At 23.7% G+C, this 14,307-nt stretch overlaps 1 protein-coding gene across 10 annotated transcripts in view; it reads right to left on the bottom strand.

Moving 5' to 3' along the window:
- Window positions 1-6,067: 6,067 nt before the first annotated feature.
- The window catches only part of LOC129610344 (anaphase-promoting complex subunit cdh1-like), a 141,572-nt gene continuing 133,332 nt past the window's right edge, over window positions 6,068-14,307 (bottom strand). For 9 of the 10 annotated variants that reach the window (XM_055522895.1, XM_055522897.1, XM_055522898.1 and 6 more), the window contains one exon: window positions 6,068-6,694. In XM_055522895.1, the coding sequence (XP_055378870.1) occupies window positions 6,646-6,694 (49 nt within the window). In that variant the 3' untranslated portion in view covers window positions 6,068-6,645. Of the gene's footprint in view, window positions 6,700-14,307 lie in introns of all 10 variants that reach the window. The other variant, XM_055522899.1, reaches the window with a different exon arrangement.

Consider the following 14,307-nt stretch of genomic DNA (forward strand, 5'->3'; position numbering starts at 1 on the left):
TGCTCTTTTATTTGATCTAATCTAATCCAAAATTTGATGAGAGTATTAACAAAAGCACCCAAATTTATAAGAAGATTATCGTTGAGGACTCTTACTTATACATATGACATACGCGAATGTCCTCATTTATGAAAATCTAACATGATATAAAGAAAATAATACTCAGAATATTAGGCATAGGAAGACGGCATAGCATTACTTGCACAAAACAAAAGCATTTGACAGTAGAATTTAAGCGACACTGTTGATTTTTTTTTGAGGTTCCGCTGATTTAAATAGGGTAGATTATATTGTTACCGTGATACTGACAGTTACAGAATTTCGGAAAATTTAATATTTGTCGCTGCAACATGCGATGACATTTGAATGACAAAAATTCAAATTGCGAGTTTATTTCCGATTAAATTACTATTGCTGTCGTTGCCATTGCAAATTAAATTGCAAAAACGATATATCTGCGATGTTTCGTACGAATCTCGCTATCGCAGTGTCATTAATATAAATAGCGCATTACCTTCATCAACTATGGATTTCAATTACGGATTACAGTAGCAGAAAATCCAAATTCTAGATTTTTGACTTAACCTTTAAAAAATGGTTAAGTCAAAAATCAAAAATTTTGCCCCATTGGACAAGAACAATAAACTCCTTTACTAAGACTTTTCAAAAAAAAAAGTTTTCAGTTTTAAGGTTTGAAAATAACGAATTGTGAAATCTTATAAAATCACGAATTATTTTTATAATTCATAGATACTTTGTCTGTATGTATGAGTGTTTTTTGCGGGGGCATATCTGAATATACATACAAAAATATTGCAGTTGCAGCGCAGAAGCTTTCCAGTAAAGGTCTTCATTTCTATTTATTTACTAAGAAAATAAAAACAAAATTATTATGATTTTTTTGTTATGACAATTTTAATATACTAAAAACATTGAAATAGATTATTTTTTATAGTTTATAAAGAGTAAGAGGAATTATAAAAAAAATAGCAACAAAATAGCTTAAAGCGAAAATCTAAGACAAAAAGAGAAACAAAAAAAAATATAAATGGCGTGACATAAATGTTGTCGTCAGTCTTTTATAATTTTAAACAAAATAATATTAAAAAAAATATAAAAAATAAAAATAAAAAAAAACTATTTAGAAATGACGTTGTTCGGAAGAGTTACAATGTTTGTTCAAAAACTAAAAAATTTAAATAATATAATGAAGCTTTTTAGATAAGGAAGATTATTCAATTTTTAAAATAAATATCAATAATTATAAAATATCATACTGATTGTTCTGTGTCTACACAGTATTAGAAGTTTGATTACATCGTACACGTACTTTATGTGCAATGTAGCGTCATAATGATATTTGGTGCGTAATAAAATTAACGTCAAACTTTTAGCAATTGAAGTCATTTCTTAAACCACAAATAAAACAAAAACTGAAATATTTGTTTTTACTCTTTCAGAATTTTACTGTTAGGTCTCAAGCAATGCTCAAATTACAAAACATTAAATAAAAATCAAATGTGCATCAAAAAATTTTGAGTATATATTTATTTATGTACATATGTATGTACATATAAGTATTGACATTTTCCAGATAACGAAAAATTTAGTTTTTCCGGTACAATCTCTTATTACATGCATATATGTATGACCATTTAAATACAAAATTTTATGAAATTAAAAAAAAGTCATCTCCGAAAAGTCAGAATTCTAGAGCCGAAGGAATATCTAGTGTTGTGTTGAAAACAATTTCGGAATGTTAAATTTTGTTTTCGCTGTTGTGTACGAAAAATTACAAATAAACATCGAAAACAATATTTTTGAGTTTACCAAACATTTCAAATGAAAAATCAAATATCGGTTGAAATGATCAAAGTTGTCAAGAACTGGTGAAAAATTTGCTCCATGTAAATTTTTGCTTTTTTCTAAGCGCAAGATTGATTATATTTTGAAATTTGAGACAAATGAATTGACAATGAAGTATTATTCTTTTTAGTACTAATTTTTTTATTCGTTAAACCAAGTATCATACTAATTATAAAATTTCCTAATGAATGACTAACTATTGTTCTTTCTCATTTGTTCTCTCACGTAGTATATATACACAAAGAGAAGTAAAACGCATGTAACAATAAAATACTTACTCAATAACTTTAATTATCACCCCTAAAATTACTTGTATTACTAATGAGCAATGACATTATTTGTTACTAAACAAAGATTTCTTCTGTTTTACAGTCAAATATTTAGTCAAGTATTATGCGCTCGTGTAGTTACATTGAATATTTAGAATGTATGTATCTATACATTAAATATTATTGATAACGTGATAAAAATAAAACTAAATTTAAAATTTCTTGTTTTGTTTTTTTTTCAATTTTTCAATTTAAAATTTAATCTTTAACAATGCGGCTGTACTGATATCAATTTCCCGAAATCAGATAAAAATATTACATACAAGCTATGTTACAAATGTTTACAGAAAACAAGAAAAAAATTTAGAAATCAATATTTTATTTCTATTGCGATAATAAAAATTCGTATACTTATACATATAATGTATGTGTATACTGTACATACACATACAGAAATTGTAAGAATGTAAGTATACAGAAATTGAATGTCAGATTGATAATCAACCGTAGAATTTATTTTATGATTTATTACAAAATTGGCATACGCCAAAAATTTTATACACATCATGTAACTAGTATCTATATTTTAAAATATAAAAAATAATAATAAATAATAGTAATAATAACAATAATATAGTAGAAATAATGTAAGTACATTAAAATAAAGAAGAAAATGAGAATAAATATAGTTGATCGTGTCAACTCTGTGATACCTGTACGAGTAAGTGATTTTAAATGTCCGAAATAATTGACATACAGTTTCATACAACTTCTTGCTTTTTATATGTGTAGTGCCATTTTATACATATATGATAGTTACCTTACAAAACCCATACAATCTAAAAGAGTTTTACTGAAAACGATGACCACATCACCAAATTCCTTTGTTCAACATTTCACTTTTGTAACTTTATTAAAAATCGTCTATATCTTACACCATTATTTCTTATGTCTTTAAAAAAGGTGAAACAATTTTAGTATACCCTTCGAACATACGTTCTTACGGGTACAAAATATTTTGACATTATAAGATATTGTTTTTTTTAAAACGTAATATATGGGCTACATCTACCATATGTTAATAAAAATTTTCTTAAAAAAATATGACTTGTATATATATACATATATGTATATTTTTTGCATTGTGTTGTAATCGATTTAACATAAAATGAACAAAAAAACAAAATAAATCGAATTAACACACGTCAAAATAATTATAGGTTAGAATTTTAATGCTTGAAAAAATTTCAGCTTATGTAGATAAAATCTTTCTTCCGCATTATTATTTATATGAAATATTTTTTTATATTATGTTCGTTTATATTTTATATACTATTGTATAATTGTACTTGTATTATTATAACATGTAAATTTGCATATAAAATCAATAATTTCTATAAGATTTAAGTTAATATTTTTGATTGTTTAGAAAGATTTTTGAAACTTATGCAAGAAAAACTATAAAATATTGTATTGTTCAATTATTATAAGATCTTAAATCTCGAAATAACAATATACACATCTATGTATATTATATGTATATAGTTATATTACGGACTTATTTATATACATACATATATTGAAAATCATATTTTAAACCGAATGTCTAAGAAACTAATTGATAGATTATAACTATACAAACGAATCTTTGTACTTTTTTTATGATTCGTTAAGGTGATTTATTCAAAACTGACAAAATGGAAAAATACTGATTTACTCTGACATCTTATAATGTCATAATACTGCGTTACTTTATGCACCATTTCGTTTGTAAATGTTTATTATGTATATGGAAACAAGGGATGACCTATGTATTAAACACAAACATTACAAGTATTAGTGAAATTCCGCATCAGGGCTGTTGCAAATAAAAATTTGACAGAGATAACAAAGTTGACAATATTAGTTATGTAGCAATACATTTTTAGCTACCAATTTAAACATAACACGTTAACAATCAAATAAATTTATTAATTAACTCATAAAATACAAAATGGTCAATTAATTGATAAATTTTCTACTTTCATCACAAATATAAAATATATTTTATTTAATAAAATTTGTCAAATATTAAGTGAGTGGTTTATATTAATAACTGCTTTCTATTATCTTATTGTTACCAAATGAATTGAACAAATTATTTACTTCCCAAAATTACCTTGAAAGATACCATAACAAATCCCGCAATAACCTACACAATATATTTTAAAAATTGTATATTATGCATAGTATCGAATATATTTTTATCACCGCTTTCTATTGCTTCTATAAGTATACGAACCACATTTACCTGCATATATATATATATATATATCATATATATATATCCGTTACAGCAATATTAAAAAGTAATGTTACAATTTTACAACAAAATATTACCTAATATAATTTAACTGTATGTATTAGATAGGGGGTAGAAAAAAAAATAAACATAAATTGAAATTTATGATTCTATAAATGTCAGAATCAAGGTTTGTTTTGACAGCAAATACTTATATACGCGCATATTGCGGCGCAAAAAAAAATATAAAGAAATATTATTAAAAATAATAAAAACACTGGAAAATAATGTTGAACTAGATAAAAGTGTACAACGGCATAAACTCGCCTTGCATATCATAGCTGTACTTGTACACATACACACACAATGTGGTAAATATTTACATGAAAGTTTATATTTCTATTTCTTTTTTTTTTTTTCAATAAAATTTATTTTGGATAAACTTTTTAGTTTTTAGTTTCTAGTTTACACTAAAATAGATAAAAGATTGTATGGGTGTGTGTGCTTAATATTTTATGTTTTTGTTTATTATTTACAAAAATATTTTCCAAGGAAAAAGTTATGCTGCTGTTTTATATTAGGAAAATTTTAAAATTCAATTGAAATGCAAATTTATTGAAAATAAGATTTTTTTTATTACAGTGAAGTAGAAGGTTTAGATTACTTTCTAATCTCATTTTATAAATTTGGTATGTAAAAGAAAACCGATTTTAATAGGATTCAATTCTTGCATAAGGTATAGGCTTTGAATTGTAAATTTATTTGTATATTGATTTTTGACATATGATTTGACAATTAATTAAATGTCGTTTCAAATTAAGTGAAGTGAATCATTAGCATGTTTATTTAAATATAGAGCATTTTCTTATATTTTGAATTAATGCATAAAATTGGCAATACTATTTTGATTTAATATATTCTAACAAATAAAAAATCCTATCTTATTTTGTTATTCTTGACACAATAAAAGTATTGTAATTAAAATTTTCCATTAAAATTCAGATTTTGGTTTGAATTATAGTTAAATATAAATGTATTTCACTGTGTTATCATTGCTATTATGCAATCGATAGTAATACAGTTTTCTTGTTTATCACTCTGTTAATGTAATCGTTGTTATTATTATTTTTGTTTATTTCCTGTATGTATATACCTCAGTGTATTTAGACTTAAAAGAGCTTACATAAAACAAAACATAAAACCGTAAAAGAATATTAACACCCTTAGGCATTCAATAAAAGTTTCTAGAACTTGAATGCGCCCTATAAGTTGAATATATAAAATGCAATAAATAAATAATATGCAAAAGTTAATATTTTCTTCAAAAAAAAAAGACTTTCTTATTTCAATATTCTTATACTTACATAAAATCAGAATTTAATATTTATGAAGTTTTAAAATATTTTGCTATGCAATTTGGAATTCCATGTTAATACTTCAAAAAAAATTTTTTGAAAATGTTTTTCGAAGAGAATTTTTCATTCATTTAAAGTTTTGACTATACTTTTTTTTCTTATTCTATTCTCCTTGGATTAAGTAAATTATATACATAGTTACAAAACTCAATTGAGATTTAAAGTTTATAGAATAGTTCAAAATTGAGAAACCTAATGGCAAACTAATTTTAAGTTTTAAGAAAATAATTTTGAAAGTTGGATGCTTTTATATTTTATTCATAATAAATTATAAACTTAGTCTTTAACCGAAAATCTTTGGCTTAAAAACATGAAGTATTGCCTATTATAGTTTTAAACAAGTATTATGAACGCCTTTAACGAGACTATTTGCATACCTGACCGTTATGATTATGATTTATCGAAATTTATATAAGAATTATACATTTAAAGTTTATTTACAATTAATATGTGCGAAATTTAGTTTGCGCAGTATACATGGCAACCCTGTATTAATCATTATTCGAATTAACATTAATTTGCATTTGAATTATGAGATTTAATTAAGTTTTTACATTTTAATTTAATCACATACAATCACATATTTATCTAGAAGTTGTGAGAATTAATAAGTCAAATTGGCTTGGAATCTTAGATATATCGTATAATAGCATGATACAAAGTGTATTAAGAAATTTATATTTTCAATAATTTATTCTTTAAGTGCTACAACTATCACAATCAAAAATAAAATAAAATCAAAGTTTTTTTAAGTAAATTAAACTTATTTTTCATTTTTTACATATCCCATACGCCTTCTGGTATGGAATCAATTTTAACCCTTATTAATTAAATCTTGCAAGCCAATAATTATTGATGTAAAACTTACCTAAAAAGAAAAAAATAAAAAAATCATTAATAAAAAATTTTAAAAATAACTAATTTTAATATTTAATTATATTATTTTCGGCTAAGTAAGTGTTTAAATTAAAAAAAACTTTTGATTTTCGTATGAAAATAAAACGTACTGTTTAAGTAAAATATGAAACAAACAAAGAATTCTACATTGTCAAGAAAGAAGAAAGTAAATTTTTTCCTCGTACTTCAAACACAGGTCACAGCTATAATAAACGCTGATAGAAGAAAAAACAACCAGAATCGTATAATAATTTCTTCAAATTTTTTTTTCAAAATGTTAAAAAATTATGCAAAAATCGTTCCGCAATAATTTATATTTTTTCCTGGTGTAGAAAAAATTAAGATTCTAAATTTAAGATTCACGTTTGAGCAAAGATCAATCACAAAAATAACTCTATTCTTCTCATTCGACAAGAAACTTCAAGAATCGGATTGTCAGCATTTTTTATTTCAAAAATTTTATGGTCCAAATTCTTATAGTGGACTTTTACTGTCCTATCGTTGACCTCATTTTATGTTAAAGCAAAACTCACTAGAATGAAGTGGCATTTCACATTCACAATTATACATAAGTGCAAAAAATAACATACACAAACTTGTAATATACTCATAACATGATGGCATAATATATTGGCGCAAATAATAACAACTTCAATGTAACATAAACTCACATAATATTTAACAATTCCCCATAACCATAATAATATTATAGTTAAAATAATACATAATTCAGTTACATAAATATATTATCTAAAAGTACCCAAATTATTTTCATTATTTTCTCTGAGAAAATGATTTAAACTGATTTTTTCTTTGTCATACTCTTTTTTTTCTAAAAAACCGGTAATGTCTATTTTATTTCATTAATTTTAAAACCAATAAAACATACTAACATAAAAGATTAAAAAAGTTCATTTTTAAACTAGTTAATCATTAATTATAAAACACTTTAAATACAAGGGGGCACTTAAAAATATTTAAAAACAAAAAGAGTCACATGTTTTTAAATTAACAAGAGAACTAATAAATTCATATGTCATACGATGTGCCTCTCTCTTTCTCTATTATTAGAACAACAACATTATTTTTAAATTTGTTAGAAAAAAAGAACACAGAAACAAAGACTATAACTAAGATTAACCTAAAACAGCTACTCATAGTACATAACAAAGTTTGTATTTATTTCAAGACTTAAAGAAACTCGTTTAAATAATAAAGTTTGAATTAAACAACAAGTCCAATATCTTGACTTAAAAAAAATCTTCAAGAAATTCTGGTTTTTACAAATTATTTTCTATAAAAAAGATTTAACTATCTTTATACTATTATAGTAGGTACTCATATGAATTTACAAATATAATGTATTGTTGCTAATAAACTGTAGTAACTCAAAAAAGTAATTTTTCAAGGAAAACAAGAAAAACCATTTCAAAATATACAATTAATATTTGGCGAAAATTATGTGTACGAAAGTTACAAATATATGCAAGAAGACACACAAAGAATAAAGGAACGATGTCTCAAAATTATGAAAAAATTTATTATTTTCAAATTACAAAAGAAATTAAGGCGGATACCTTAAACGTTCCCTAATCAGTTGAATTTAAAATTCCATCCAGAAATTTTTAGGCTTCCATATCTTCAGATCATCCGCAAGAGAACTTACGCTTCAGATACAAGGATATGACAAATAAATTGCATCAATTTCTTCTTCATAAGTATGTGAATTCAGCACTCTTGCATAAGTGCAATTTTCTGCTAAAATATTCAAATAATTTTCATTCAATTTAAGAAGTTTAAGTGGATTGGGTGTTCGGAATTTATTTAATCAGAAAATAAACATTTTTTCAGTTACAGTAATTTAGTATAGAAGTTGTGGCAATCTGCACGTAAGGCACAACATTTTCATTTCTCATATTTGCTTTTTTTTCTTTTATAAATGTATGCGGTGATGATGTTCGAAAATTTGTTCAATTTCGAATCGGAAAAAAGTTATTTTTTTCTTTTTCGTTTTGTTGCTTACAATTACGAAACTGGTTTAAAAACTAAAAATCACAATAATAAGTAATAGGAATTACATTTATTTTTATTATCATTTAATACATAAGTATATGTACATAAAAACCATTTACAGTTGAATATTTACGGTTAAACTAAATATGGATAATACCAGCAAAAATTAATTGCTATTGTAAGAGTAAAATGACAGGTAAAATTAATGAAGAAAAAATCATTTTTCATTTACAAGTATACAAACTGAAATATCTATAAAGAAATAATTTAGAACTTTCAAAATAAATAAAAGTATTTAATGAATCGAAATTAATATTGTATATAAATAAACATACTAATATAATACACATAGATTTATTTTAGAAAGGTGAATATATAAAGAGTGGGTATATTAAACAAGTAAATTATTATATAACTGGTAAGATAAGCAGATAATAACGGTATATCTTTTATCTTAATAAATAATGACATGAATAGTTAAGTCATTATTTAGTTGTACATTGAATGTTATCTGTTAGGCATTCAATGTTAATATAAATAATTGAAATGTTTAATTTTCAGGAAAAAAAAGAGATTTCCAATCCGATTACTTACATTAATACATATTGTAAAATCATACCGAGCTGAAAACTCTTGTATATTAACGGAAAATAGAATTATGTAGATAGAATTGCATGTAAATAAATTGATTTTAAATTTATTAATTATATAATTTATCAAAATTAAAATCTTATACGGTAAGAGATTAGGCAAACAATGCAAGAAAAGCACTAACTAAGATTTTCAAAGGAAATATTAAATTTTACAAAAATTAATATATTTAGTCGGGTCATTGTTAAAACATTGTTTGTTTGGAATTGCAAGAATTAAAAAAATGGTAGTAATTTTAATAAATTATGAGAAGGATATCCGTTTAGGATTTTTTATTAAAATAAAAGTTTAATATAATTATAAATTATTAATTTATTATAGAAATGGAAAATATTTTAAATTTTTATTAAATAATTTTCCATTTTGAATATTTTATTTATATTGAGTCTCAGATCTTTGTTTCATTATTGTAATATTAAATAATAAAAATTTAATTTTAAGAGCAAAAAAAAATTTTAATTTTAAGAGTATTCTTTAGCACAGCATACTTGTTTATGATTCAAGAACATCTTTGTAATTAATTCGTAAATTTTCCTTGTTATAAATGAAATAATAGAACACAGTTCCTTTGAAAATTAAAATTTATGAAGAGTATTTAAAGCTGAACTATATCAATTCCAAAAATCTTAATTAAAGCATTGTGTATGTATAGTATATAGTGCTATACAACATACAATTTTTGTAATAACACTATAGAAAACTTAATGCTCACAAGCGCCTCTCAAACAATCGTGCAATACAAAAGTTTTTCTCTGTATAGTACTATAAAGCACATACAAATTCTTCGAATTTTCTTACGAAAAAATCTGAGTTTGCAAAAATTAATATTAGTACAGCGAAAAATCTTTGACACTTTTATGAAAATTCGTACGCCAAATTTTAGCCGAAACAATTTTATTTATTGAGATTATCCCAAAAGCCCATTCTATTGTTGTGAATTTGATGTGATTGTCTAAATTTACTTGTTTTACTTATCTAAAATGTATGTGTGTATGTATAAATATTATCTAAATGAAATTACTTTAATTACAATAATAATTACCTAATTATATCAAATATAATTAGTTCTATTACAATTATTAGAAACAAAAAACTAAACGAAATAAAAATATTGAGTAAAAAAAATTAAAATGTGGAAAAAGGAATTTTCTATAATAATTTCTATCGGAAATTAATTCAGCTAATTGTATGGAACATTCTTCCGCTAATTACAAAAAAAAATTTAAAAAAATTATTGGAAAATTTAAAATAATTTTTCGATGACTGTGTCATAGACGTTCAACATTGTATAAGAGTGTTTATTTACTGAATTTAAGTGTTATATTTAATTTAAATGCTTAAGGATCAAAAATCAATTTCGCTTTTTAATAATTTGTCAATTGCTTATTAAACTATAATTATTTACTTATAATATTGCTATCATAAACTTTTAGTCCGTTGTAAAATAAGAGTTTACATTGATCTTTGAAATCTCTCAGGCTCCACTTAAAGGGTTTGCTTACCGAGGAAGTATTAATTCATTTGATTAACAGTTGACTAATAATCGATAAACGCAACTTCATATATACTTAATTATAATTTTAATACTACTTTCTTATAAGAGCTAAAAATTCATAAATAGCCAGTTCAAGGGCTAGTTATTAAATTTTCTTAGTGTTATTCAGTGAATGAAATTATTAAGTGTTATTAAGTAAAGTAAATCTTTTAATACTTAATAAAGTCATGTATGTATTATAACATTTTAAATCAAAGTAGTTACAAGCCAAGTAAATCCAGTTTAGCTTAAAACTTTAGCAAGTTAATGAAGTTTAGTAGTCCCTAATTTTGCAGCTAATTCCATGATTTATATTCCGTCAAAATTTGAAGAATATATCTATCCACAGTAGTTTTAAATTTAATCAAAAAATCAATCTAAAAATTTTGTTCACCGTTTAAATTAAATTCACTCGCAACATGTTTTTCTCGAGTTAGGAAATTTGTCCTTAAAGTCACAGAATGAAATGTTATTGAATATTTAAAACCAAGTAATTCTTAAAACAGAAAAAGAGGGCAATTTTTTTCAGTTTGTTGTACGCAATGTCGCTATACCACTATAAAATAAAAACTAAACACCGCGTGTCCCCCGCCAAATAAAACGTGATTATTCGCAATAAATTTCAATTTTTTTTATAAATTAAAAATTGTAAAAAAAACACTTTTCTTTTTTTCTTTCAATTGGACTCAGTTGGATGAAACTCGAATTCTTAAAACACAAAATGACAAACGAAAAGAAAAAAACAAAAATTTCAAAGCATTTTAATTTTATTTTTCTTTTATGGTTTTATTTTATAACACCTCCAATATGATGCCTTCCCGTAGGGTTTGTTCAGGTAAAGAACAAGGAAAACGTGAAATTAAATTTTATGTTTTTATTTGTTAGCATATTTTTCTTTCTGTTTTTGTTTTGAATCATAAAGCAGAAAATATAAAATTATTAAATTCAGACTAACTGTTATACATTCATATACATACATTTGTTTTATGTATATATAACTAAAAACGCTTTATGTACTCTTACCTTTAAGCTATAGATTAAGATTATGTAATTCGTAATAACACAAATTAAAAGTACAATAATTCATAATAAAATAAAATTGGCACAACGATAAAGAAATGGAATAATAAACAATATGTACTCGTATAACAAAAAAAATTAGTACAACAACTTGACCATAAATTTTTGAGCAACAAACGCAAAAACGCAATAAAGACACAATAATATTATCGTTTTTCCTCGTTAATTTCTCGTGTACCTATATGATACTCCTCTACTAATAGTAATAACACACTAAATTCTATGTAAGTAAACATGCATACATTCACATTTAGTCGTTATTCACTAAGTTTTTTTTTTGTTGTTAATATCCGTTACTTTATCTTAAATTTTTGTTTTAAGACTTTAAAATAAAAAAAAATGAACAAAAATTGCATTACCAAAAAAAAAACAAAATATTTAATTCAAATCGAATATGATGCAATGTATGAAATCTTCTATCACCATCAACAATATATCGTGCCATATAACTATTAAAAACAAGCATCGCCATCATCAGTTCACTTAACAAAACTAACTAATATCATTGAACCATAAATAGAAAAATAGCGCAACCGAAAAAACTATAAGAAAAGCAAAAAATAATTATTGAGCATAGTAAAAGAAAAATAAATAGAAAAGTAGAGAAACACACAAAAAAATAAACTGTTATATATGAGAAAAGTACCATCAATATTTTTTTAAGTAATGTATAAAAAGAGTAAAAAGAAAATACCGTATCAGAGAAAAATATTATAAGTATAACAAAAAAAATTTATATAAAAAATTCAATAAATTTTCTTAAAGACATTATAAATGCATGTTCGGATTAACTTAAGTAATAACTGTTATTTGTTTTGGCCAACATTAAAATTATTGCAGTTGAATTTATTTTTCTGTTTATTAAAAAGTAGATCGGGAATTACTATAAAAAATAAGACTACGAGTTACCAATTGTCTGAAAAATAAAAGTTAATTTGAAGATATGAAATAAGTTCCTTATTTTTACAATAACATGCTTACTATTATAAATAGCAAATCTCTTATGTTCAAACGTATGTATACACATCGCATAGTGCTAAATGAACTCCAATTAAACATACACTGTTCACACACATGTTAAGACCAATAAGTAGATAGCCATTGTATAGCAGTCAACTGTGAAAATATAACGAGTATGACATATATGAAAGTAATGTGAGAGTAAAACAAGTTTTGTCATCTTTAATTGCCGCAAATGTTGATTGATCGATTCTATAACATATTGTTTTTGGATGTCAGCGTAACTGTACTATAAATATGTTATGAACCATCGTGTCAATATAATAACAGAACCTTAATACCAAACTATAAATATTCGTTAAAGTTGTAATTAATTTAAAAATAAAACATTTATACAATTATATTAATTTAAATCTAATTTTAAATAATAAACAATTATTAAAAGTTAATAGTATGATAATTGATATTACTTATTTGGCACCTTATTATAACAATATAAACTCTTAAATTAAACTAGTACCTAATAAATTTTAATACACATAATTAAATGCAATTATATAAAATTTTATTACAACTAGGCAATATGCATTAATTAATTACCACTTGGGGTTGTGTACTTAAGTACGTGGCATACGCCATAGATCGTCATTAATTAAAATTTTAAAAACTATTTTTATACAACAGTAATTTCTAGTTAGATTTGTATAGTTGTATTGATATTAATTGAATCAAATTACGCTAATATTAAGTTGTTACAGTAATTTTTACTTAATTGAATAATGTAATCGATTCCCAAGCTAATATTTTGTTATGTAGTTTGTTATAATTCAACTCTATTTGCAGCAAAATAACTATTTTTTAATTTGTTTTGGTTTACGAAATGTAAGGATTTCTAATGTTTAAATAATTGTAAGGCCAATTGGGAAAGTGGAAAAAGGTCAATATGCAATAAATCTGGAAAAAATTTAAACTTTTTTAATAATAATAAAATCACATTTAATTAAGTTTTATACCTTCGTATAATAAATAAAATTTGCTGCATATTACGGTATTTTTATATTGTTTTTATAATTCTCGTTTTTCATTCAAAAATCATATTACTTTGGAGTCACAAAACAGAAGTCATACTCAAATTTTGTATTATCAAATTACTCTAGATGTTTAATATACATCTTTATAAATTTCCTTGACACGGCAACCCTTTTGTAAGAATAATGTACGGGCATATACTTATTATATTTTTAGTTATAAAGTAAACGAAGAACGGAATGAGAAATTGATTTTTGTTAATTTTTTTTTTCCTTCATTTTTTTTTAAACTGTTAAACTTTAAAATATGTAC

This window comes from Condylostylus longicornis, unplaced genomic scaffold (genome assembly GCF_029603195.1).
Source record: "Condylostylus longicornis isolate FDR11 unplaced genomic scaffold, ASM2960319v2 ptg000044l, whole genome shotgun sequence".
Taxonomy (NCBI): Eukaryota; Metazoa; Arthropoda; class Insecta; order Diptera; family Dolichopodidae; genus Condylostylus; species Condylostylus longicornis.